This window comes from Coregonus clupeaformis, chromosome 15 (genome assembly GCF_020615455.1).
Source record: "Coregonus clupeaformis isolate EN_2021a chromosome 15, ASM2061545v1, whole genome shotgun sequence".
Classification (NCBI taxonomy): domain Eukaryota; kingdom Metazoa; phylum Chordata; class Actinopteri; order Salmoniformes; family Salmonidae; genus Coregonus; species Coregonus clupeaformis.
Window position 1 is genome coordinate 42,052,611 of NC_059206.1, and position 27,496 is coordinate 42,080,106.

Below are 27,496 nucleotides of genomic sequence, written 5' to 3' on the forward strand. Positions count from 1 at the left end.
TTGGATATAATGTTTATGATATGTTAGCGAAAGACCCCACTGAACGATTCAGAATAAGGAGCTTAAATTTCTTCACCAAAGCACATTTTCTCTGGGGCAGAGTGGTTGGACACCCTACATAATTACAGAGGCTTACGCCTGTAAAACTAACCTTGATGTCCTCTCCATGGAACATATCAGCATCCTCTGGACTGTCCATGAGGATTTTAGGCCTGTCGCCCTCCTTGGCGCGGCTGTCCCGCCTGTGTCCCGTACCCATACCGGTGTTAGTGTTCCCCATGGTCCCCTCTGTGTCACTAAGCCAAAATCACTGTGGACAAAGGTTGGAAAATTGCTTAAACTAATGGGACAACAGTAAAAAAAAAAAAAAAACAATAAGGGACATCATGGACAGAGAATGTGGGCACATCCAAAGACTATGCGTAGGGTAAATCCATTTTAATTCATTCACTTTTTGACCGCATCCCTTTTAATTTAAACAACACTTTGCATACAGGTTTGCCCATGGAAGAAGTGGTCAGAAATATACTTTTTGAACATGAATGCCAAAGGTTAAAGGTGCTCAAAGTTGACCCATTTTGCATACCCCACCATAACATGAGAAATCCATGTCTTCGTCACTGGAAAAGATAAACAGTTGAGTTTGATATAATTTAAAAGCTTACAAACAGTGTTGTCAAACTATTCTATTATTCTTTTTATATATATACACACATTACCGGTCAAACGTTTTAGAACACCTAATCATTCAAGGGTTTATCTTTATTTTGTCCTATTTTCTACATTGTAGAATAATAGTGAAGACATCAAAACTATGAAATAACACATATGGAATCATGTAGTAACCAAAAAAGTGTTAAACAAATCAAAATATATTTTGTATTTGAGATTCTTCAAAGTAGCCACCCTTTGCCTTGATGAAATCTTTGCACACTCTTGGCATTCTCTCAACCAGCTTCATGAGGTAGTCACCTGGAATGCATTTCAATTAACAGGTGTGCCTTGTTAAAAGTTAATTTGTGGAATTTCTTTCCCTCTTAATGCATTTGAGCCAATCAGTTGTGTTGTGACAAGGTAGGGGTGGTATACAGAAGATAGCCCTATTTGGTAAAAGACCAAGTCCATATTATGGCAAGAACAGCTTAAATAAGCAAAGAGAAACAACAGTCCATCATTACTTTAAGACATGAAGGTCAGTCAATCCGGAAACAGACACATCTCAACATCAACTGTTCAGAGGAGACTGTGTGAATCAGGCTTTCATGGTCGAATTGCTTTAAAGAAACCACTACTAAAGGACACCAATAATAAGAAGGGACCTGCTTGGGCCAAGAAACACGAACAATGGACATTAGACCGGTGGAAATCTGTCCTTTGGTCTGATGAGTCAAAATGCGAGATTTTTGGTTCCAACCGCCATGTCTTTGTGAGACGCAGAATAGGTGAACGGATGATCTCTGCATGTGTGGTTCCAACCGTGAAGCATGCAGGAGGAGGTGTGGTGGTGTTTTGCTGGTGACACTGTCTGTGATTTATTTAGAATTCAAGGTGCACTTAACCAGAATGGTTACCACAGCATTGTGCAGTGATACGCCATCCCATGTGGTTTGGGCATAGTGGGACTATCATTTGTTTTTCAACAGGACATTGACCCAACACACCTACAGGCTGTGTAAGGGCTATTTTACAAAGAATGAGAGTGATGGAGTGCTGCATCAGATGACCTGGCCTCCACAATCCCCCGATCTCAACTAAATTGAGATGGTTTGGGATGAGTCGGACCGCAGAGTGAAGGAAAAGCAGCAAAGAAGTGCTCAGCATATGTGGGAACTCCTTCAAGACTGTTGGAAAAGCATTCCAGGTGAAGCTGGTTGAGAGAATGCCAAGAGTGTGCAAAGTTGTCATCAAGGCAAAGGGTGGCTATTTGAAGAATCTCAAATATAAAATATATTTTGATTTGTTTAACACTTTTTTGGTTACTAAATTATTCCATACGTGTTATTTCTTAGTTTTGATGTCTTCACTATTATTCTACAATGTAGAAAATAGTAAAAATAAAGACAAAACCTTGAATGAGTAGGTGTTCTAAAACTTTTGACCGGTAGTGTATATACAGTGGGGGAAAAAAGTATTTAGTCAGCCACCAATTGTGCAGGTTCTCCCACTTAAAAAGATGAGAGAGGCCTGTAATTTTCATCATAGGTACACGTCAACTATGACAGACAAATTGAGATTTATTTTTTACAGAAAATCACATTGTAGGATTTTTAATGAATTTATTTGCAAATTATGGTGGAAAATAAGTATTTGGTCACCTACAAACAAGCAAGATTTCTGGCTCTCACAGACCTGTAACTTCTTCTTTAAGAGGCTCCTCTGTCCTCCACTCGTTACCCGTATTAATGGCACCTGTTTGAACTTGTTATCAGTATAAAAGACACCTGTCCACAACCTCAAACAGTCACACTCCAAACTCCACTATGGTCAAGACCAAAGAGCTGTCAAAGGACACCAGAAACAAAATTGTAGACCTGCACCAGGCTGGGAAGACTGAATCTGCAATAGGTAAGCAGCTTGGTTTGAAGAAATCAACTGTGGGAGCAATTATTAGGAAATGGAAGACATACAAGAACACTGATAATCTCCCTCGATCTGGGGCTCCACGCAAGATCTCACCCCGTGGGGTCAAAATGATCACAAGAACGGTGAGCAAAAATCCCAGAACCACACGGGGGGACCTAGTGAATGACCTGCAGAGAGCTGGGACCAAAGTAACAAAGCCTACCATCAGTAACACACTACGCCGCCAGGGACTCAAATCCTGCAGTGCCAGACGTGTCCCCCTGCTTAAGCCAGTACATGTCCAGGCCCGTCTGAAGTTTGCTAGAGTGCATTTGGATGATCCAGAAGAGGATTGGGAGAATGTCATATGGTCAGATGAAACCAAAATAGAACTTTTTGGTAAAAACTCAACTCGTCGTGTTTGGAGGACAAAGAATGCTGAGTTGCATCCAAAGAACACCATACCTACTGTGAAGCATGGGGGTGTAAACATCATGCTTTGGGGCTGTTTTTCTGCAAAGGGACCAGGACGACTGATCCGTGTAAAGGAAAGAATGAATGGGGCCATGTATCGTGAGATTTTGAGTGAAAACCTCCTTCCATCAGCAAGGGCATTGAGGATGAAACGTGGCTGGGTCTTTCAGCATGACAATGATCCCAAACACACCGCCCGGGCAACGAAGGAGTGGCTTCGTAAGAAGCATTTCCAGGTCCTGGAGTAGCCTAGCCAGTCTCCAGATCTCAACCCCATAGAAAATCTTTGGAGGGAGTTGAAAGTCCGTGTTGCCCAGCGACAGCTCCAAAACATCACTGCTCTAGAGGAGATCTGCATGGAGGAATGGGCCAAAATACCAGCAACAGTGTGTGAAAACCTTGTGAAGACTTACAGAAAACGTATGACCTGTGTCATTGCCAACAAAGGGTATATAACAAAGTATTGAGAAACTTTTGTTATTGACCAAATACTTATTTTCCACCATAATTTGCAAATAAATTCATTAAAAATCCTACAATGTGATTTTCTGTAAAAAAAAATCTCAATTTGTCTGTCATAGTTGACGTGTACCTATGATGAAAATTACAGGCCTCTCTCATCTTTTTGAGTGGGAGAACTTGCACAATTGGTGGCTGACTAAATACTTTTTTCCCCCACTGTATATAAAATAGCTTGACAACCCCGTTTGTAAGCTTTTACATTTTTTCAATCTCAAACGTTTATCCTTTGCAGTGATGAAAACATGGATGTCTAATGGTATGGTGGGGTATGCAAAATGGGTCAACTGAGCACCTTTATCTCTTGAATATTTTTGCATTCATCCAAAAAAGTTTAAATTAAATTTAAAAAGGATATAAAATGATTACCAAAAATTTTAAAAAATGTGAGTTATATCTGTCAATCTCCTTGAAAGAAAGTCCAAGAAGCAGTAATCTGTTCTATGTGCACTATGTCTATGTTTCCCGTTCTTACGTTTCGTTTTTGCATCTTTCACTTTGGTACACCAGCTTCAAACAGCTGAAAATATATTTCACAGTGGTTTAGATGGTACAATGATTCTCTACATTCTCTATGCTTGTTTTGTCACATAAAACGAAATTAGGCAAACTATTAGAATTTTAGCAACCCAAAATTATGGATATACTGACAAAATACTTATCTCTCCCCCCTAACTGCCTCATGCCATGAATAGCCATCTCGATACAACTCCGATATAAAGTGTTTTTTCTCAAAGTTGCTGGGATGTCACGTGCCCTACTTGTATCAGTACACGCATAACAACCTAAGCATTAGATAACTTCTATTAGATCAAATAAACTTCACATAGCAAATAAGCCATTTGTTAATTTTGTTGACCAAATTCGACACTCATTGAGCTCCATACAAAAACTCCTTGCTTGGTGGGCGAAAAAACGCCAACTGCTGGAGGGAGACAGATTTTCCATCAAGTGGAGGCTCTCTTTGCCGCTTCCTGTTTGTTTCAGCATAATGCACCTTTAAAACAGGCTGACATTTTGGGGGAAAAATCGATGGATCAACTTCCAATTCCGGGAAACACAGTAAACAATACGGGAATGACGACATAGACCCCTACTTGCAGGTGAATGGATACATTGTTTTCAAATAATTTAAACACTAAATCTTTATATTCTACTATTTTAAACAAAATCACGAAAATACAACAGGGCCCGGATACGCTACATAATTGCCATTTTTTGGAATGAAAACTAACTCATATTGTAATTAATTATAGGTCATATTTCATACTAGATATATGGAAACACTTACAGTTTAGTTTCCCTGGTTAGGGTGCTAGCTAGCTAATGTTTTTAGCTAGCTAACGTTAACTTTACGTTACCAAGCAATGTTTAGTAGCCATGTCAAATCATTTCTGTTTGCTTCCCTGGGGTCCAACTTTTCCACACGGTCGGCTATGAAATGTTTTCCCCGGAACAAATAGATGCGTGCCGTGTAGGCATTTAGGGAAAGATATGGGATCTCTTTTCGAGATGCTGCGAGTGATGGATCATTTAATGCTATAGTTACTAGCTAGCTACCTCTGCGGCTATATCTGGTTAACGTTAACAAGAATCACAGACTGAGAAGGAAATGTATGAATATTGAAAACCATACCTTAGAATGTATGTTAGTTTACACCACTAAATCGCTCGTCTTTTATTTTACCATTTTCCCATGTTCTGTTGTTGACAACACAACCTTCGGCGTCATTCAAGAGGGCCCCGCCTCCTTTCTTCCTTGACTGTCAGATAGCACATGCAGTGTCACTTTCTTACCACAAGGTGGAAGTGTCGACCTTTAATGGGCCATCAAGGCTCAGTCCAGCAGGGAAAGATCTAATACAGTTATAGACCATCCCAGCTAAACACTCATTATTTCAAACATTTTCCTTGTGCATATCTATAGTCACATAATGTATTATCCCAACACCCTACAGCTCTCAGCAGCTTGTGAAATAGTACTCTCCCCGCTGGTCGCCCCACCCTGAGTGGCTGGCACTAGCTGCACTGTCTGCTGGCTCCCTGTCTTCAGTCCGTCTGGGTGTGAGGTGAGCTACAGAGGAGACTGCAGATTATTCTGTCCCTGTTTAATCCTCTCCTTCTCTGCATGTCCTATATGCCAGTACCAATTACTTCCTTACCAGCCTCCCTCCATAATACACAAACAGATAGTGTACACCGCAGGAGGCTAGTGAGGGGAGGACGGCACATAATAAATGGAGGTAGGCTGTTGTTTGACCATGTTTAATGCGTTTGATACCATTCCATTTATTCCGTTTCAGTCATTACTATGAGCCCATCCTCCTCAATTAAGGTGCCACCAGCCACCTGTGATACACACACTCATCCACTCATAAACAGACACTCTCTCATTATACACAGTTGCACATAAACACACTTATCAAGACATAGACACTCACTCGCTCTCTCTCTCTCTCTCGCTCTCTCATGCACAGGTCAGGTACACATATACATAAGGCATCCTCACAAACACACAGATACCCTCCAGTATTGCTTGCTACCGCACAGGGTACCTGTGCCCTTTGCTGTGGCCCATAATGAGGTCCCGGATCAAAGTGTTGTTCACAGGGATGCTGGGTTGTGATGCTCACAGACAGTAGGAGGCTAATTGTCACCAAGCTATCTAAAACAGAATAATTATAGTATAGTAACATGGCCCCATGTTTAGAATCCAATCTACCTTCACCCTCATGCCTTTTATTCAAATAATGAGCTTTACTTTCTAGATGGGAGCAGGATGGTGGTGATTGTCCAGCATCCCTGTGGTGCCCTGTCTGTCAATCACACAGCACAGCACGCCCCTAGAGGCCGGGCCAGTCAGTAGTCCTTCCTCTGAGCTCAGTGGGACGTTTGTTACCCTTTACATTGATTTACACTGACCTTCATTCAGTCACACAAGAGGCTCTACATAGACACACTCTGGCTTGAATGGGCCCTGACCCTGCTGTCACTGAAATAATTGAAATAATAGAAAAATAATAACACGAGGAATGCATAATGAGTAACGATAACTTGGCTATATACACAGGGTATCAGTACCAAGTCGATATGCAGGGGTACGAGGTAATTGAGGTAGATATGTACATATACAGTTGAAGTCGGAAGTTTACATACACTTGGAGTCATTAAAACTCGTTTTTCAACCACTCCACAAATTCCTTGTAACTATAGTTTTGGCAAGTCGGTTAGGACATCTACTTTGTGCATGACACAAGTAATTTTTCCAACAATTGTTCACAGACAGATTATTTCACTTATAATTCACTGTATCACAATTCCAGTGGGTCAGAAGTTTACATACACTAAGTTGACTGTGCCTTTAAACAGCTTGGAAAATTCCAGAAAATGATGTCATGGCTTTAGAAGCTTCTGATAGGCTAATTGACATCATCTGAGTCAATTGGAGGTGTACCTGTGGATGTATTTCAGGCCTACCTTCAAACTCAGTGCCTCTTTGCTTGACATCATGGGAAAATCAAAAGAAATCAGCCAAGACCTCAGAAAATAAATTGGGAGCAATTTCCAAACGCCTGAAGGTACCACATTCATCTGTACAAACAATAGTACGCAAGTATAAACACCATGGGACCACGCAGCCGTCATACCGCTCAGGAAGGAGACGTGTTCTGTCTCCTAGAGATTAATGTACTTTGGTGCGAAAAGTGCAAATCAATCCCAGAACAACAGCAAAGGACCTTGTGCAGATGCTGGAAGAAACGGGTACAAAAGTATCTATATCCACAGTAAAACAAGTCATATATCGACATGACCTGAAAGGCTGCTCATCAAGGAAGAAGCCACTGCTCCAAAACCGCCATAAAAAAGCCAGACTACGGTTTACAACTGCACATGGGGACAAAGATCGTACTTTTTGGAGAAATGTCCTCTGGTCTGATGAAACAAAAATAGAACTGTTTGGCCATAATGACCATCGTTATGTTTGGAGGAAAAAGGGGTATGCTTGCAAGTCAAAGAACACCATCCCAACCGTGAAGCACGGGGTGGCAGCATCATGCTGTGGTGGTGCTTTGCTGCAGGAGGGACTGGTACACTTCATAAAATAGATGGCATCATGAGGAAGGAAAATTATGTGGATATATTGAAGCAACATCTCAAGACATCAGTCAGGAAGTTAAAGCTTGGTCGCAAATGGGTCTTCCAAATGGACAATGACCTCAAGCATACTTCCAAAGTTGTGGCAAAATGGCTTAAGGACAACAAAGTCAAAGTATTGGAGTGGCCATCACAAAGCCCTGACCTCAATCCTATAGAAAATGTGTGGGCAGAACTGAAAAGGCGTGCGCGAGCAAGGAGGCCTACAAATCTGACTCAGTTACACCAGGTCTGTCAGGAGGAATGGGCCAAAATTCACCCAACTTATTGTGGGAAGCTTGTGGAAGGCTACCTGAAATGTTTGACCCAAGTTAAACAATGTAAAGGCAATGCTACCAAATACTAATTGAGTGTATGTAAACTTCTGACCCACTGGGAATGTGATGAAAGAAATAAAAGCAGAAATAAATAATTATCTCTACTATTATTCTGACATTTCACATTCTTAAAGTAAAGTGGTGATCCTAACTGACCTAAAACAGGGATTTTTTACTAGGATTAAATGTCAGGAATTGTGAAAAACTGAGTTTAAATGTATTTGGCTAAGGTGTATGTAAACTTCCGACTTCAACTGTAGGTAGGGATAAAGTGACTAAGCAACAGGATAGATAATAAACAGTAACGGCAGCGTATGTGGTGAGTCAAAAGAGTTAGTGTAAAATAGTTACCCGGCCTAACTATTTAGCAGTCTTATGGCTTGGGGGTAGAAGCTGTTCAGGGTCCTGTTGGTTCCAGACTTGGTGCATCGGTACCGCTTGCCGTGCGGTAGCAGAGAGAACAGTATGACTTGGGTAACTGGAGTCTAACAATTATTAGGGCCTTCCTCTGACACCGCCTGGTATAGAGGTCCTGGATGGCAGCGAGCTCGGCCCCAGTGATGTACTGGGCCGTACGCACTACCCTCTGCAGCGCCTTCCGGTCAGATGCCAAGCAGTTGTCATACCAAGCGATGATGCAGCCAGTCAAGATGCTGTCAATGGTGCAGCTTTAGAAAGTTTTGAGGATCTGAGGGCCCATGCTGAATCTTTTCAGCCTCCTGAAGGGGAAGAGGCGTTGTCTTTCTCTCTTCACGACTGTGTTGGTGTGTATGGAGCATGATAATTCCTTAGTGATATGGACACAGAGGAACTTGAAGCTCTCAACATGCTCCACTACAGCCCCGTCGATGTGGATGGGTCTCTGACCTTCTCCCTGTAGGCTGTCTCATTGGCGTCGGTGGTCAGGCCTACTACCGTTGCGTCGTCGGGAAACTTAATGGTGGTGTTGGAGTCATGCGCGGCCACGCCGTCGTGGGTGAACAGGGGGTACAGGAGGGGACTAAGCACGCACCCCTGAGGGGCCCCCGTGTTGAGGGTCAGCGTGGCGGATGTATTGGTGTCTACCCTTACCACCTGGGGGCAAGCCCGTCAGGAAGTCCAGGATCCAGTTACAGAGGGAGGTGTTTAATCCCAGGGTCCTTAATTTAGTGATGAGCTTGGAGGGCACTATGGTGTTGAATGCTGACCTGTAGTCAATGAACAACATTCTCACGTAGATTGGTTGAGGTGCTTCAGAGCTGCCAATTAACATGAGACTAGAATATCATCACTTAATCTGTTATGAAAACGTTATAAAACGCTCGTCTAAGAAAATATGCTCCCTCCCTCTGTCCCCAAGCTTAAATCTCAATTTAGAGATGGATCCAATCTTTTATTTTTCAGAAGAACAGTATTGACTAACTCCCGGGGATAGTGCTCAGTGGTGTTGATGGCAGCAGCCACTCGCAGTAACCATTTTACTCCCACCACCACAAGGTAGGGCTTCTTAGAAAACCAGCCAGCCAGGAGGAATGTGGATCACTCTGTGCCTTTCACGCTCATTGGAGCCACATGAACACCCGAGGGGTTTCAATGAGCCACTCCACTCTCCCATCAACACTATGGGCAAACTCATTTGTTTGTCCAGTGAGCTGCTTAGGGTACAATGGTTAGTCACTACTACCTATATAGTGCTCTTGGCATTTATTTACAGTTTTACACAGTTACATTTATCTTGATAGAGCCAATGTAATCTAGTAAAGACACTAACATTTGTCCCTTGGGCATTGGACACTTAGCAAAGAAACACATAGTACATAGAGGCCATTATGGGGTTAATGCCATGCATTTATTTCAGCACTGTCACATATTCCCCAGCCTTAACCGTCTTAGCATTCAAGTACCAGACATTAGACCTTCATTACATGAGCATAAACATGATATACTGTAGCACCTGGGAAAATGTATCAACATGTTCCCCTAACTAACACAAACTGTAATGTCATTCCATAAAACCAATACATATCACAGTTAATGTACAAGTCAGGTCATGAAGGCCTAATGCATGGGCTCCAACCTTATTCATCCTACGGAGATCATCCTTTCAAATGCATGATTTCAATTCCAAGAAATAATCCTCAAAGCCATACAATTCTAAATTTCAGTGTTCAAATAAAATATTAGAACAGCAACAGCAGATAATTCCACTTTGTCATTTGCAGTGGTTGTAGAAGGTAACTACAGTACAGGAGCAAATGTACTTATGGATGAATGAACAGGCCAGCTACTGGATTAGTGTCCAATACAACAACAAATGCACAACCCTTATCATAGTCATCAAGATAACAAACATAAATGGATCTTAAACAAGTGAGTGGAAAAATGGAGGATAACTTGGAGGGTACAGGAATAAATACAGCTTTTTAATGCATAATATATGTCATTATACTTATATGTATGGCATGTCTTGATATATAATATTATGTATGCACATAGCTTTCATTCCTGTTTGGTACATGTGCTGATCAGGAGTAGTTGCACTGTCAGTCTTAAAACAGAAGTCTCTATCCATTCATCAACCAAGATTTGAAGGGGCTTCAAAATCTCCCTCAATGACAGATACAATAATATGATCAACAATTATGATACCAAGTGATACAATACAGAAGATGATCCAAATATGATGCTTGAACCAATAGCAGGTTATATGATAGCATAAGCCTATCAATGTAATTCTTATCCAATTCAAATCGATCACGCAAAGGTGTGTTAGACTGTAATATGACAAATGGAATGTATAAAGTAATCATTTAGGGCAGCGTTTCCCAACTCCGGTCCTCCAGTACCCCAAAGGTACATATTTTTGATGTGGCCCCGGACAAACACACCTGATTTTACTTGTCAACTAATCATCATGCCCTTGACAAGTTGAATCAGATGTTTTTGTCCGGGGCAACAACAAAAATGTGTGCTGTTGGGGGTACTCGAGGACCGGAGTTGGGAAACACTGATTTAGGGGAAAGTGAGCCTCCCAGGATACCCCGAGCCTTCAAACCACCACTGAATTGTTGGCTTGTGTGTGAAAATGGGCTGTTGCCTTTTGTCCTCAGTGTTTCATGAGTGTCTATAACCAGTGGGTTGTCAGGTTGTTTGTAATTTTACCGTCAGTATGTACTTGTAGGTCATTGATTGGTGGTGTCAGTTGGTCATTGATCTATGGTGTGAAGCAGGAGATCTGTTGATGGCTTGTTCTGTTCTGTCCTGTCCAGTCTCCGAGTGGTGCAGTATTCCTCTGGTGGGCTTAGGTTTGTCCCCTACAGTGCCATGGTATCTGCTCTCCCAGGCAGGGTGAGGTCTCTGGGGCTATAGTGGTAGGCGGATGTGCATGGCCGAGCTGTTGGGCCGTGCAGCCAGGATGTAGATGGCACTCTCCCTCAGGAAGTCTTCCCAGCTCACTAGTCTGGTGATGGAACAGAGAGGAGGTTAGGGAGCCATCTCCTCTAAACTGAGGTCAACCAAGGAAAGGCACACACACACACACACAGGCCTGTTTACTGCAAACACACATCATTATATTTAGTACACACCTGTTGTCATCTTTCTGACTGCTTCTCTCACTGCTGGAGCTGGCTGGACTGCTCTCAGATATGGGGCCAACATGGCTAATACTGCCTCAGGAAACACACACACAAGACAGAAAGATTGTATCACTATACACTACAATTGGTGGTATTGAGTTTCCAACATGTCTGCCAAGGACAAGACACCCTTTTCCTTCAAAAAGGGATTTGTTTCAGCTGTGAAGAGGTCAGGTGCAAATATAGTGCAAAACCACATTCCCACTGAAAATGTCTCAGTGGGTTATTGAGACCAAACGGCTCTCTTCCAGGCCACAGCCAAACTCATTAATTATTAAAGCTAGAGGAAGAGAAAGGTTCAAGGTCTGCTTTGTGAACGTCATCGATGCTACATCCTCAATCTCTGGCTTAATATTATGTCTATATTATACACTATAAGTAAGCTCTATGCAAAAGCTGTAAATAAAACAGCAGCTTCTCGCCGTGTCTGACCAAAGAGGTGAATTAGAATGCATCAGTTCTGGGCGTAGACCCTCTCACGTCAACGTGGCCCCCCCGTGTCCTCTTAAAGCTGATGAGTGAAGCCTTCTAGAGCTTCTCACAGAAGAACAAAAGCCTATCTTTTGATCTTTCGAATGAGAGGACTGGATCTTTCTTATCAAACCAACAGGGAATCATAATAGGAAGGGCTCTTGGAGTATAGGCTAGACATCTCAATTGTTCTTTCAACTTTATTGCTACCACCAGTAGTGTTTGATCTATGATTTCATTATTCCTCAGGTGGACTTTATCCTGGCCTTGGTGAGTGGGGGAGTGAAATGATGGGTGGAATGTCAAAAAGGAATAGGTTGTGTGAGATTACTTGTGGATTGAGGGCTTGGAGGTGCTGAAGAGAAGAAAAAGACATAACCCATGCCGTGCTGTGTCACTTACCCACAATTCACAGGAGAACACAATCCAATGAGTCTGTGAAGGATGGAACATAAAGTGGATGGAATGGCATTACATGACATACAGTGGGGGAAAAAAGTATTTAGTCAGCCACCAATTGTGCAAGTTCTCCCACTTAAAAAGATGAGAGAGGCCTGTAATTTTCATCATAGGTACACCTCAACTATGACAGACAAATTGAGATTTTTTTTCTCCAGAAAATCACATTGTAGGATTTTTTATGAATTTATTTGCAAATTATGGTGGAAAATAAGTATTTGGTCACCTACAAACAAGCAAGATTTCTGGCTCTCACAGACCTGTAACTTCTTCTTTAAGAGGCTCCTCTGTCCTCCACTCGTTACCTGTATTAATGGCACCTGTTTGAACTTGTTATCAGTATAAAATACACCTGTCCACAACCTCAAACAGTCACACTCCAAACTCCACTATGGCCAAGACCAAAGAGCTGTCAAAGGACACCAGAAACAAAATTGTAGACCTGCACCAGGCTGGGAAGACTGAATCTGCAATAGGTAAGCAGCTTGGTTTGAAGAAATCAACTGTGGGAGCAATTATTAGGAAATGGAAGACATACAAGACCACTGATAATCTCCCCTCGATCTGGGGCTCCACGCAAGATCTCACCCCGTGGGGTCAAAATGATCACAAGAACGGTGAGCAAAAATCCCAGAACCACACAGGGGGACCTAGTGAATGACCTGCAGAGAGCTGAGACCAAAGTAACAAAGCCTACCATCAGTAACACACTACGCCGCCAAGGACTCAAATCCTGCAGTGCCAGACGTGTCCCCCTGCTTAAGCCAGTACATGTCCAGGCCCGTCTGAAGTTTGCTAGAGTGCATTTGGATGATCCAGAAGAGGATTGGGAGAATGTCATATGGTCAGATGAATATAACTTTTTGGTAAAAACTCAACTCGTCGTGTTTGGAGGACAAAGAATGCTGAGTTGCATCCAAAGAACATCATACCTACTGTGAAGCATGGGGGTGGAAACATCATGCTTTGGGGCTGTTTTTCTGCAAAGGGACTAGGACGACTGATCCGTGTAAAGGAAAGAATGAATGGGGCCATGTATCATGAGATTTTGAGTGAAAACCTCCTTCCATCAGCAAGGACATTGAAGATGAAACGTGGCTGGGTCTTTCAGCATGACAATGATCCCAAACACACCGCCCGGGCAACGAAGGAGTGGCTTCGTAAGAAGCATTTCATGGTCCTGGAGTGGCCTAGCCAGTCTCCAGATCTCAACCCCATAAAAAATCTTTGGAGGGAGTTGAAAGTCTGTGTTGCCCAGCGACAGCCCTAAAACATCACTGCTCTAGAGGGGATCTGCATGGAGGAATGGGCCAAAATACCAGCAACAGTGTGTGAAAACCTTGTGAAGACTTACAGAAAATGTTTGACCTGTGTCATTGCCAACAAAGGGTATATAACAAAGTATTGAGAAACTTTTGTTATTGACCAAATACTTATTTTCCACCTAATTTGCAAATAAATTCATTATAAATCATACAATGTGATTTTCTGGATTTTCTTTTCTCATTTTGTCTGTCATAGTTGACGTGTACCTATGATGAAATTACAGGCCTCTCTCATCTTTTTAAGTGGGAGAACTTGCACAATTGGTGGCTGACTAAATACTTTTTTCCCCCACTGTAACAATGAAGGAGGGTAACACAGTGTAGTGCATACAGACACACACACACACACACACACTCATTGTGAATGAATCAGTATCAGGGAGAAGGTCTAAATCACAGTGAAATTGCCAACACTGAGATGAGGTGCAGTGAGATGAAGAGTTATAGAAATAAACCTAGCTTAAGTAAATTATTCCATACAGCTCAGAGGAGCCCTGAAAACTAGAGGAGCCAATAGGTCTCCAACAGGGCCGGCTCTACAAGGTAGCAAAGCCGGGCATGGACCCCCCAGATAGAATTTGTGCCCCCCCCCCCCCCAGTTTTGTTTCCCAAAAACATAACAAATGTTATATTAATTACCCTGCCCGGTTTTGCCAATGTAGCGCTGCCGGGCCTGCCAGTAACACAGACCGGGACAGAGGCTACAGTTGAAGTCGGAGGTTTACATACACTTAGGTTGGAGTCATTAAAACTTGTTTTTCAACCACTCCACACATTTCTTGTTAAAAAACTATAGTTTTGGCAAGTCGGTTAGGACATCTACTTTGTGCATGACACAAGTCATTTTTCCAACAATTGTTTACAGACAGATTATTTCACTTATAATTCACTGTATCACAATTCCAGTGGGTCAAAAGTTTACATACACTAAGTTGACTGTGCCTTTAAACAGCTTGGAAAATTCCAGAAAATGATGTCATGGCTTTAGAAGCTTCTGATAGGCTAATTGACATAATTTGAGTCAATTGGAGGTGTACCTGTGGATGTATTTCAAGGCCTACCTTCAAACTCAGTGCCTCTTTGCTTGACATCATGGGAAAACCAAAAGAAATCAGCCAAGACTACAGCTCAGCATTCAACACCATAGTGCCCTCTAAGCTCATCACTAAGCTAAGGATCCTGGGACTAAACACCTCCCTCTGCAACTGGATCCTGGACTTCCTGACGGGCCGCCCCCAGGTGGTAAGGGTAGGTAACAACACATCTGCCACACTGATCCTCAACACGGGGGCCCCTCAGGGGTGCGTGCTCAGTCCCCTCCTGTACTCTCTGTTCACCCATGACTGCATGGCTAGGCACGACTCCAACACCATCATTAAGTTTGCCGACGACAGGGGGGGGCGCTGTTGGAAGCCAAGGATGTAGCACGCGTCTCCCTATCGCTCCTGAGTTAGTGACCAAATTTATATATTTAACTTTGCAAAACTGCATACATTTCTGTTTGCCCAGGCGTCTGAAGAGACCCATAAACAACTCAGTTCAAGTTTAATAAATTTAAATTCGTAATGACATCAACCCGACCAAAAACAGAGTCTGCAAGAGCAGGCCGCAACAAGCCTGCAACTTCTCCCGACTCACCCCCGCCACCGAACGCTACCAATGCCGGCCCCACGGAAACACTGACTGTGGAGATGCTACAATCCGTGATAGGCACCCTCAAAGCCGACATTTTCGGAAAAATTGACTGTCTCTCTACCAACCTCAGGTCAGAGATATCAACGATCAAAGACGAGCTTAAAAAATCTATCGAGTATACAGAATAAGCTCGACGCACATGGGGTGACTTTATCGGATTTGGAGCGAGGGGCTACAGACCACGGCACTCGCATTAGCGAGCTAGAGGCTAGCGTCGGCTCATTGACAACTAGGGTGGCATTCCTCGATAATAGATGCGAAGATATGGAAAGTAGAATGCGGAGGAACAACATTCGTCTACTGGGAATACCGGAGGGAGTGGAGGGCCCAAGACCCACGGAGTACATGGCCCAGCTACTTCAGGAGCTGCTCGGGCTAGAGGAGAAGCCATTGCTAGACCGGGCTCACCGCACTCTGCGTAGCCGACCCAGGGATGGAGAACCCCCACGACCATTTGTCATCAGGGTGCATTTCTTTCACGTCCGCAACGACATACTGAGAAGATCGGGAGAAGCATCCCCTCTTCTACATAAGGGTAAAAGAGTCTCGATATTTGCGGACTACACAACAGCTGTGGCTAAGAGGCGGGCTAGCTTTGGAGCTGTGAAACGCCAACTACACACCTGCCCGGGCGTGAAGTTCGGCCTCATCTACCCTGCGGTTTTGAGACTGACTTTACCGGACGGTTCCATGCACAGATTCGAGGACCCGGCTATAGCGGCAGATTTCATCAACAAGAACGTGAAAGCGGCTGTTGTACCGCATGGTTTGTAACAAATGGTTGGCTAGCTGGTCTTCCTAGCAGGCTAGTTAGCAGGCCGAATGGGTGACTAACGAAGCCATCTCTGCTGGGTTCATCGACATATGAATGTCATTCTCTTCTTTATCTTTTTATTTCCAGCCCAGGTTTGCCGCCTCTAATGCCAATATCTGGGGGTCTGCATGGCTGTTTCAGTCTGATTATTTACCATCTGCGTCGAGGTTAAACCTCTCTTAATCGAGATAGTTTTCCTTAGATCTATTGGGGACCATTCTATTCATGTTTGGCTTACTCTAGTTAAATGGTCACTAATCTTAGGTAGCACGAGAGTAAGAGTTATCATGCTTAGCTCTAAACTTTCTTCGTATTTAGGGGTTTTGCTTGCATCTCATTTGGGGAGATGCTTCGGCAAAGGCGGGTGTGAGGGAAGGGTTTGTTCATGTATATAGTTTGTATATGTTTTTGTGCCTCTTCGTTTGTCTTTGTTTTTACATTTTGCGCTTTTAGGTTCAACTAAGATCTTCAGTTTACATTGTACCTTGTCCTTTACACATCCTCTCTCTCTCTTAAGATATGACTCAGCCTAGTGTAGCCCATACTGCTGGAGGGAATGGCTTTAATTTTCTTACTTGGAACTGCAGGGGCATAAATAACCCAGTTAAACGTAGTAAGGTACTACACCATCTTCATCATTTGAAAGCTCACATCATCTTTCTCCAAGAAACTCATCTGAAGGTATCACAACACTCAAGTCTTAGGTGCAGATGGGTGGGTCAGGTGTTCCATTCCTCATTTCAGAGTAAGGCGAGAGGGGTGGCTATTTTACTTCCAGATCGGTACCTTTTACATGTTCTAAGGTGATCGCAGATCCCCATGGTAGATATATAATTGTCAGTGGTAGGCTGCTCAATACAAAGGTTCTTCTTGTTAATATCTATGCTCCTAATTGGGACAACGGTGATTTTTTCAAATCGGTTTTCTCTACACTCCCAGATATGTCCACCCATATGTTGATTTTAGGAGGTGACTTTAACTGTTGGTTAGACCCACAATTGGATCGATCCTCCACTAAACCTACCACCCTATCAACCTCAGCTAGAGTTGTTCGAACCTTTATGTCTGAATTCGCAGTCTCAGATCCTTGGAGAATGGTTAATCCAGCTGGGAAAGCATACTCTTTTTTCTCATCGGTCCACCACACTTTTACGCGCATAGACTACTTCCTTGTTGATGACCGGCTCCTCCACTCCATAACTTCATGTTCATATAACCCAATTGTTGTATCTGACCACGCCCCTGTTACTATGGAAGTAGCTTTTCAAAATGTTGACAATCAGCGACCGCCTTGGCGACTAAAAACCCAACTGCTCAGTAATGAACACTTTGTCAACTTTGTTTTGAGTCAAATCGACTTTTTCATGATTACAAATAGAACCCCAAACATCTCTGCGTCTACTCTCTGGGAAACTTTGAAAGCTTATATCAGAGGTGAAATTATCTCCTACACCGCACATGAGAACAAATTGAAAAGGAATAGGTTATCTATGCTAACACGCTGTATTGCCCAATTAGATGACATTTATGCCGTTTCACCATCCCCAGATATTTATAAGGAACGTTTAACTCTGCAAGCAGAATTTGACACACTATTAACAGACCAGGTTACTGAAATGCTTGTCAAGTCTAGGAGCACTTACTATGAACAAGGAGAGAAAGCCAGTAAATTATTAGCTCACAAGTTACGTCAACAATCATCATCATCTCAGATTACAAAAATTCGTACATCATCTGGGATATCATTAGATCCTGGGGGGATCAATGAGGAGTTCAAGAGATTTTACCAGTCTCTATATACCTCTGAAAGTAAAGCGGATACACTGGAATTGGATAATTTCTTCCACTCACTATCTGTGCCTTCGGTCGGCCGGGATTTGGTAAAAAAATTAGAGCAGCCGATCACTGTTGAAGAACTGTCTAACGCTGTCAAATCCCTTCAATCTGGGAGAAGCCCAGGGCCTGATGGCTACCCGACAGAGTTTTATAAAAAGTTTATCACCAAAATAGCCCCTATTCTAATTGAAATGTACAATGATGCATTTGTAAATGGTGCTCTCCCACATACTCTCACTCAAGCAACCATTTGTGTTATTCTTAAAAAAAACAAAGACCCTCTTGACTGTGCATCATACCGTCCAATTAGCCTGCTAAATGTGGACTATAAAATTCTAGCCAAAATTCTGGCAACGCGGCTAGAAACAGTCCTCCCATCAATTATCTCTCCGGATCAAACAGGATTTATAAAAAATAGACACTCATTCTTCAATCTCCGAAGATTATTTAATATTATATACAATCCTTCTGTCAACAATACCTCTGAAGCCATTATATCCCTGGACGCGGAGAAAGCGTTTGATCGGGTGGAATGGAAATACCTTTACACTCTAAATAAATTTGGCTTTGGCTCCAAATTCATGACCTGGATAAAACTTCTGTACTCATCCCCCAAGCCTCTGTCAGGACTAATAACACTCAATCAGATCGCTTCCCTCTGCAAAGATCGACACGTCAGGGTTGCCCTTTAAGTCCCTTACTGTTTGCCCTCGCCATAGAGCCACTTGCAATAGCACTTCGCTCCAACCCCCTCATCAAAGGCATAGTCAGATACGGGCACGAACACAAACTGTCTTTATATGCAGATGATTTATTAATATACACATCCAATCTTTCTGTCTCTGTCCCTGCTGCCCTTGCCACTTTCGCATCCTTCGGTCACATATCAGGGTATAAACTAAATCTCAGTAAAGTGAATTGATGCCACTTAACATGGCTGCAAAAAAATCCCCTTTACATAACTTGCCATTTAAAATAGCACACAGCAGTTTTATTTATCTCGGGGTACATGTCACAATTAGGTTTGAAAACCTTTTTCAAGCCAACTTTGCTCCTCTCTTAACCCGTACTAAGGACGATTTGGAACGGTGGTCTTTGCTACACCTCTCCTTAGTTGCTAGAATTAACTCTATTAAAATGAATACTCTCCCTAAATTCTTATACCTCTATCAGTGCCTTCCAATATTTCTACCCAATACATTTTTCAAAAAGATCGACGGCCTAATTCTACCCTTTTAAAAGCCTCCTAGGATGCGAAAACAGCTCTTGCAGAGGCCCAAACCAGACGGCGGTCTAGCTCTACCAGATTTCAGATTCTATTATTGGGCCGCTAACCTTAGGATCATTCAGTACTGGTTGCAGAGCAGAGTAATATTCCCACCCCCAACTTGGCTGGAGATGGAGGCTGCCTCGTCTACACCGGCATCACTGTCTTCCCTCGCTCACTCCTCTATTACAGGCCCTTACTCCTCCTTCACCAACAATACATGTGTCAAAACAACATTGAAGATCTGGAATCAATTTAGGCGCCACTTTGGGTTTCAAACAACCTCTTCCTTGGCTCCGGTAGCCTCAAACCCAGCTTTTCCCCCATCTATGATTGATGGTGCTTTCTCAACATGGTCTAATCTCGGTATTAAAAGATTCAGAGATCTGTATACTAACAATACATTTAGTGCGTTTCAACAACTATCAGCTAAATTTGGTCTCCCCAGACATCATTTTTTTAGATTCTTACAAGTCCGGAGTTACATCCGCAGCATAGATCCAGGATTCCCCAACCTTTCTAGTGGAACACAGTTCGACACATTTCTCACCCCTCTTCCTAATCAGAAAGGCACAATGTCAATAATCTATAGTCAAATTTGCTCACTACAAGCCATCTCATTAAACAATATCAAATCCTCTTGGGAGGAGGAACTGGGTGAGGAAATATCTGATGAACTATGGGAAGAGGCACTCAAAAGGGTACATAGCTCTTCTATTTGCGCTCGACACGGCCTCATCCAATGCAAACTCATTCATAGGGCCCACTGGACCAAAGCAAGACTATCAAAAAATTTACAAGGATGTGAACCCTAATTGTGTTCGATGTAACCAGTCCCCTGCTAATCATGTGCACATGTTTTGGTGCTGCCCATCTCTGGTTGGTTTCTGGAAAGACATCTTTAACACACTCTCAGAATTAAGCGGCACACAGATCGAGCCAGACCCTCTCATTGCATTATTTGGAGTTTCCTTACCCACAATACAATTGACCAAAATGAATAAGGATGTAATTGCCTTTGTCACGTTGTTAGCGAGACGATTAATTTTACTTAGATGGAAATCCTCTGCAGCCCCTTCTCATGCTCTTTGGATTAAATCTATTTTGAATTGCATAAAGCTGGAGAAAATAAAACAGACACTCAATGGGTCTGTAGACAAATTTTATGCAAAGTGGGCTCCCTTCTTTTCTTATGTCAAAAGAATACATTTCCCTGCAGTTCCAGAGTGATGTATATTTATATATTGGTGATGTAAGAAGCCTGGTATGTGCATATACGACATCTCGGATGTTAAGGGACGGTAATAACTGTGCTAGCTGACCTATAACAACTGGATCAAAACAGATATTCTTCCTTTTTTTTTTTTTTTTTTTTTTTTGTGTTTTATCTTATTTATGTACTTAATGTCTATTTTTTTCTTTCATGTCTGTCTCTCCATGTTTTGCTGTATCGTTGTCCTCAAATTGTTGTTCCATATTCATACCAAATAACTTTCAAGTGCAATTATTTACTAAATGCTGGTACTGAAAATTCAATAAACAAAGTATATAAAAAAAAAAAGTTTGCCGACGACACAACAGTGGTAGGCCTGATCACCGACAACGATGAGACAGCCTATAGGGAGGAGGTCAGAGATCTGGCCGTGTGGTGCCAGGACAACAACCTCTCCCTCAACGTGACCAAGACAAAGGAGATGATTGTGGACTACAGGGAAAAAAAAGAGGACTGAGCACGCCCCCATTCTCATCGACGGGGCTGTAGTGGAACAGGTTGAGAGCTTCAAGTTCCTTGGTGTCCACATCACCAACGAACTATCATGGTCCAAACACACCAAGACAGTCGTGAAGAGGGCACGACAAAGCCTATTCCCCCTCAGGAGACTAAAAAGATTTGGCATGGATCCTCAGATCCTCAAAAAATTCTACAGCTGCACCATCGAGAGCATCCTGACTGGTTGCATCACCGCCTGGTATGGCAACTGCTTGGCCTCTGACCGCAAGGCACTACAGAGGGTAGTGCGTACGGCCCAGTACATCACTGGGGCAAAGCTCCCTGCCATCCAGGACCTCTATACCAGGCGGTGTCAGAGGAAGGCCCTCAAAATTGTCAAAGACTCCAGCCACCCTAGTCATAGACTGTTCTCTCTGCTACCGCACGGCAAGCGGTACCGGAGTGCCAAGTCTAGGTCCAAAAGACTTCTCAACAGCTTCTACCCCCAAGCCATAAGACTCCTGAACAGCTAATCATGGCTACCCGGACTATTTGCACTGCCCCCCCACCCCATCCTTTTTACGCTGCTGCTACTCTGTTAAGTATTTATGCATAGTCACTTTAACTCTACCCACATGTACATATTACCTCAACTACCTCAACTAGCCGGTGCCCCCGCACATTGACAATGCAACGGTACCCCCCTGTATATATAGCCTCCCTACTGTCACTTTATTTTACTGTATATATAGCCTCCCTACTGTCACTTTTTTACTTCTGCTCTTTTTTTTCTCAACACTTTTTTGTTGTTGTTTTATTCTTACTTTTTTGTTTAAAATAAATGCACTGTTGGTTAAGGGCTGTAAGTAAGCATTTCACTGTAATGTCTGCACCTGTTGTATTCGGCGCATGTGACCAATAAAATTTGATTTGATTTGATTTGAAGACCTCAGAAAAAAATGGTAGACCTCAAAGTCTGGTTCATCCTTGGGAGCAATTTCCAAACGCCTGAAGGTACCATGTTCATCTGTACAAACAATAGTACGCAAGTATAAACACCATGGGACCACGCAGCCATCATACCGCTCAGGAAGGAGACGCGTTCTGTCTCCTAGAGATGAACGTACTTTGGTGCGAAAAGTGCAAATCAATCCCAGAACAGCAGCAAAGGACCTTGTGAAGATGCTGGAGGAAACGGGTACAAAAGTATCTATATCCACAGTAAAACGAGTCCTATATCGACATAACCTGAAAGGCCGTTCAGCAAGGAAGAAGCCACTGCTCCAAAACCGCCATAGAAAAGCCAGACTATGGTTTACAACTGCACATGGGGACAAAGATTGTACTTTTTGGAGAAATGTCCTGTGGTCTGATGAAACAAAAATAGAACTGTTTGGCCATAATGACCATCGTTATGTTTGGAGGAAAAAGCGGGACGCTTGCAAGCCGAAGAACACCATCTCAACCGTGAAGCACGGGGGTGGCAGCATCATGCTGTGGGGGTGCTTTGCTGCAGGAGGGACTGGTGCACTTCACAAAATAGATGGCATCATGAGGAAGGAACATGATGTGGATATATTGAAGCAACATCTCAAGACATCAGTCAGGAAGTTAAAGCTTGGTCGCAAATGGGTCTTCCAAATGGACAATGACCCCAAGCATACTTCCAAAGTTGTGGCAAAATGGCTTAAGGACAACAAAGTCAAGGTATTGGAGTGGCCATCACAAAGCCCTGACCTCAATCCTATAGAAAATGTGTGGGCAGAACTGAAAAAGCGTGTGCGAGCAAGGAGGCCTAGAAACCTGACTCAGCTACATCAGCTCTGTCAGGAGGAATGGGCCAAAATTCACCCAACTTATTGTGGGAAGCTTGTGGAAGGCTACCTGAAACGTTTGACCCAAGTTAAACAATTTAAAGGCAATGTTACCAAATACTAATTGAGTGTATGTAAACTTCTGACCCACTGGGAATGTGATGAAAGAAATAAAAGCTGAAATAAATCATTCTCTCTACTATTATTCTGACATTTCACATTCTTAAAATAAAGTGGTGATCCTAACTGACCTAAGACAGGGAATTTTTACTAGGATTAAATGTCAGGAATTGTGAAAAACTGAGTTTAAATGTATTTGGCTAAGTTGTATGTAAACTTCCGACTTCAACTGTAGGTAGGGATAAAGTGTGCGCTTGAGCTGAGGGGTGATGTAATAATGTAATATTTTGTAGTTAAAATCCAAAAATGCATTCTGATTGGGCACCTAGCCATGCAATGTCATAAGGTACCGGAATCATAACTTTGTTTAGGAATCTCATTGGATCCCAGGGTGGGGTTTCTTTCCTCACAGAGAGGGGGAAAAGTTGTTAACTTTTGCAGACAGCTACAGCTAATAATAGGCTAGCCAGTAGCTACTAGCTTTGTTACGTTTTGGTAGCGGCACGCTGAATAATTATAGCTAGTTGGCTAAGCTTTAATCAGCATGGATATAAAAAAATGGCTGGCCACTGCCAAGAGCAAAAAAAAAAAAGAGGAACATGTCGAGAGTGATGCCAAGCTCACTGACCATCCTGCAGCAGGCCCGACCACCGAGATCAAGAAGGGCCAGGGCCTATCAACAGCAGCACAAGGGTAACATCACAACAAGCACCTGCACCTCTGTTACCCCAGTCACTAGCAACTGACGACCTGTTGAATCTAACCAAAACTGAACCAGTGGAGTTTATTGTGGCTCGAACATTCTTGTGAAGTGAAATCGCAACCACAGCCAGCAACAACAAATTAACCCCACTCAGTGTTCTTCAAAGACACGACGGGCCTTTGTCAGTAATGCCGACTGTACTGTTGGCACTGAAAGATGATTCAAAGTTTTGGGGCATCTACAGCATTGTGAGAAAAATCCGATGAAAACCCAGCAGTCAAATGAAACCCCAGCAGTCAGCTTTAGTTCACAGCTCTCACAGGCACAGTCAATGATGTTGCTGCATCTCATACCATGTTAAATAAAACAAATATTAGTTATTTGTTTGCAGAGCAGGGTTCCCCAACTGGCGACCCGCGATTTCATAGATGTTTTATTGTTGGACATAAAAGGCTGAAAACACCAGAAAATCAGCTTCAAGTGATTGACATTTTGCAAATCTGTTCCAAAGTATTCCCACGCATAATAGAGATATATATATATACTGTAGGTGATTGTGTTCAAATGTAAGCAAGGTTTGAAATTATTATGTTTTAGTAAAAAATATATTTGTTTGGGCTTCTTGCAGTCAATTTGCAGTCTACAAAATATTTGTAATTATGTTCGGGCCCCCTGACCATCCGCTCAAGAAAAGATAATCCCGCAGCTGAATCTAGTTGATGTTCCCTGTTGTAGAGTATGAGGCGGATAGAAGAGGAATAATGTGTCATATTGAGTAGGAGCGCCTGACTGCAAGTCTGTGACAGACATTGAATTAACTTTTCAACCTCATCTCCTGTAGATGGATGTTCATGGGCTCAGTCTCACCAGCGTTACGCTCACCTCACGCTGCAGGACTGGGACTCCTTGCTGAACTTCTGAAACCAGGACTGCTGGGCCCAGCGGGTCTCTGCTCCCGTGACCAGAAAGTCTTTATCCAGGTCCAAACCCATGAACACTGACCGCACGTGGTCTCTCTCCTTAGCGCTTAACAGACGCACCAACGAGTTCTGGGAACAAGGCAGTGTTAATTTTGGCACTCTTTAGTCCAGTCTCATTTTGACTAACAGCAGAAATATTAGCTGTCATGTAAATTCCTAATTCAGCCTACGCAGATATTGAACATTACATAAAAAACAAACAGACACACACAAGCACAGAGATAGATAGATAGAGGAGAGGGAGAGGCACAAATCACCAGATGGTGCAGCAAAGTATTGGCAAAGTAGAATGGGTTGCACCTCACGTCATTGCCATTGTTGTCAATGTTCCACAGATGCATCAGCCACATTGGTGTCCAAAAGTAGAACGGGGGCTAATGACTTTCAAGGGGAGCTAATGATTGTTTCGCCCAGTGATGTAGTCGAGTCACTAAACCTCAAGTCCGAATCGGGAGACCCAAGTCCCCTGTACTCGAGTCCAAGTCAGAGTCACCAATGGTCGAGTCACGAGTTGAGTCACAAGTCCCTATGGCTGAAGTCTGAGTCCCAGTGCTCAAGTCCTGGTCCAATTGCTCAAGACTGGGTCCACATCAACTCAAAATAACAATATTTACCCAGTCATATAGTGTAGTGGAAAGATGAAATTGGTCAATAAATTGTTTGCTATCCCCTTTCCCTTTTAACTGTGCAACCAAATGTTTCCATATACATTACCAGTCAAAAGTTTGGACACACCTACTCATTCCAGGGTTTTTCTTTATTTTTACTATTTTCTACATTGTAGAATAATAGTGAAGACATCGAAACTATGAAATAACACATATGGAATCATGTAGTAACCAAAAATGTGTTAAACAAATCAAAATATATGTTATATTTGAGATTCTTCAAATAGCCACCCTTTGCCTTGATGACAGCTTTGCACACTTTTGGCATTCTCTCAACCAGCTTCACCTGGAATGCTTTTCCAACAGTCTTGAAGGAGTTCCCACATATGCTTAGCACTAGTTGGCTGCTTTTCCTTCACTCTGCCGTCCGACTCATCCCAAACCATCTCAATTGGGTTGAGGTCGGGTGATTGTGGGGGCCAAGTCATAATTTTTTTGAGAATGGCGCCGGAGAAGATGGCTGCCGTTTTAAAGCCCTCTAACCAATTGTACTATTATGTGTGTTCTCTCGCGTTATTTGTAATTTATTCTGTACATAATGTTTCTGCCCCCGTCTCTTATGACCAAAAAGAGCTTCTGGATATCAGGACAGCAATTACTCAGGGATGCGTGCTCAGTCCCCTCCTGTATTCCCTGTTCACCCATGACTGCATGGCTAGGCACAACTCCAACACCATCATTAAGTTTGCCGACGACACAACAGCGGTAGGCCTGATCACCGACAACGATGAGACAGCCTATAAGGAGGAGGTCAGAGACCTGACCGTGTGGTGCCAGGATAACAACCTCTCCCTCAATGTAATCAAGACAAAGAAGATGATTGTGGACTACAGGGAAAGAAAGAGGACTGAGCACGCCCCCATTCTCATCGACGGGGCTGTAGTGGAACAGGTTGAGAGCTTCAAGTTCCTTGGTGTCCACATCACCAACAAACTATCATGGTCCAAACACACCAAGACAGTCGTGAAGAGGGCACAACAAAGCCTATTCCCCCTCAAGAGACTGAAAATAATTGGCATGGGTCCTCAGATCCTCAAAAGGTTCTACAGCTGCACCATCGAGAGCATCCTGACTGGTTGCATCACTGCCTGATATGGCAACTGCTCGGCCTCCGACCACAAGGCACTACAGAGGGTAGTGCGTACGGCCCAGTACATCACTGGGGCCAAGCTTCCTGCTATCCAGGACCTCTATACCAGGCGGTGTCAGAGGAAGGCCCTAAAAATTGTCAAAGACTCCAGCCACCCTAGTCATAGACTGTTCTCTCTGCTACCGCACGGCAAGCGGTACCGGAGCGCCAAGTCTAGGTCCAAAAGGCTTGTTAACAGCTTCTACCCTCAAGCCATAAGACTTGAACAGCTAATCATGGCTACCCGGACTATTTGCATAATTTTTTGTATTATTTTCTTAAAAACTGCAATGTTGGTTAAGGGCTTGTAAGTAAGCATTTCACTGTAAGGTCTACACCTGTTGTATTCGGCGCATGTGGCAAATACATTTGGTTTGATGCAGCACTCCATCACTCTCCTTGGTAAAATAGCCCTTACACAGCCTGGAGGAGTGTTGGGTAATTGTCCTGTTGAAAAACAAATGATAGTCCCACTAAGCCCAAACCACATGGGATGGCGTATCGCTGCAGAATGCTGTGGTAGCCATGCTGGTAAAGTGTGCCTTGAATTCTAAATAAATCACAGAGTGAAGGGATCACCAGCAAAGCACCCCCACACAATAACACTTCCTCCTACATGCTTTACGGTGGGAACTACACATGCGGAGATCAACTGTTCACCCACACCGCGTCTCACAAAGACACGGCGGTTGGAACCAAAAATCTCAAATTTGGACTCCAGACCAAAGGATACATTTCCACCGGTCTAATGTCCATTGCCTGTGTTTCTTAGCCCAAGCAGGTCTCTTCTTATTATTGGTGTCCTTTAGTAGTGGTTTCTTTGCAGCAATTCGACCATGAAGGCCTGATTCACACAGTCC

At 43.1% G+C, this 27,496-nt stretch overlaps 2 protein-coding genes across 7 annotated transcripts in view; both read right to left on the bottom strand.

Moving 5' to 3' along the window:
* Positions 1 to 5,305, bottom strand: part of prkab1a (protein kinase, AMP-activated, beta 1 non-catalytic subunit, a) — a 28,039-nt gene extending 22,734 nt beyond the window's left edge. For both annotated transcript variants that reach the window (XM_041898205.1, XM_041898202.1), the window contains exons 1-2: positions 5,192 to 5,305; positions 152 to 310 (exon numbers count right to left, since the gene is read on the bottom strand). In XM_041898205.1, coding sequence (XP_041754139.1) covers positions 152 to 280 — 129 coding nt within the window. In that variant the 5' untranslated portion in view covers positions 281 to 310; positions 5,192 to 5,305. The remainder of the gene's footprint in view (positions 1 to 151; positions 311 to 5,191) is intronic.
* A 5,850-nt stretch (positions 5,306 to 11,155) lies between these two features.
* Positions 11,156 to 27,496, bottom strand: part of LOC121582431 (PHD finger protein 24) — a 45,595-nt gene continuing 29,254 nt past the window's right edge. For 4 of the 5 annotated variants that reach the window (XM_041898201.2, XM_041898198.2, XM_045225146.1 and 1 more), the window contains 4 exons: positions 24,742 to 24,908; positions 12,518 to 12,550; positions 11,594 to 11,674; positions 11,156 to 11,466 (listed from right to left, as the gene is read on the bottom strand). In XM_041898201.2, the coding sequence (XP_041754135.1) occupies positions 11,370 to 11,466; positions 11,594 to 11,674; positions 12,518 to 12,550; positions 24,742 to 24,908 (378 nt within the window). In that variant the 3' untranslated portion in view covers positions 11,156 to 11,369. The remainder of the gene's footprint in view (positions 11,467 to 11,593; positions 11,675 to 12,517; positions 12,551 to 24,741; positions 24,909 to 27,496) is intronic. The other variant, XM_041898199.2, reaches the window with a different exon arrangement.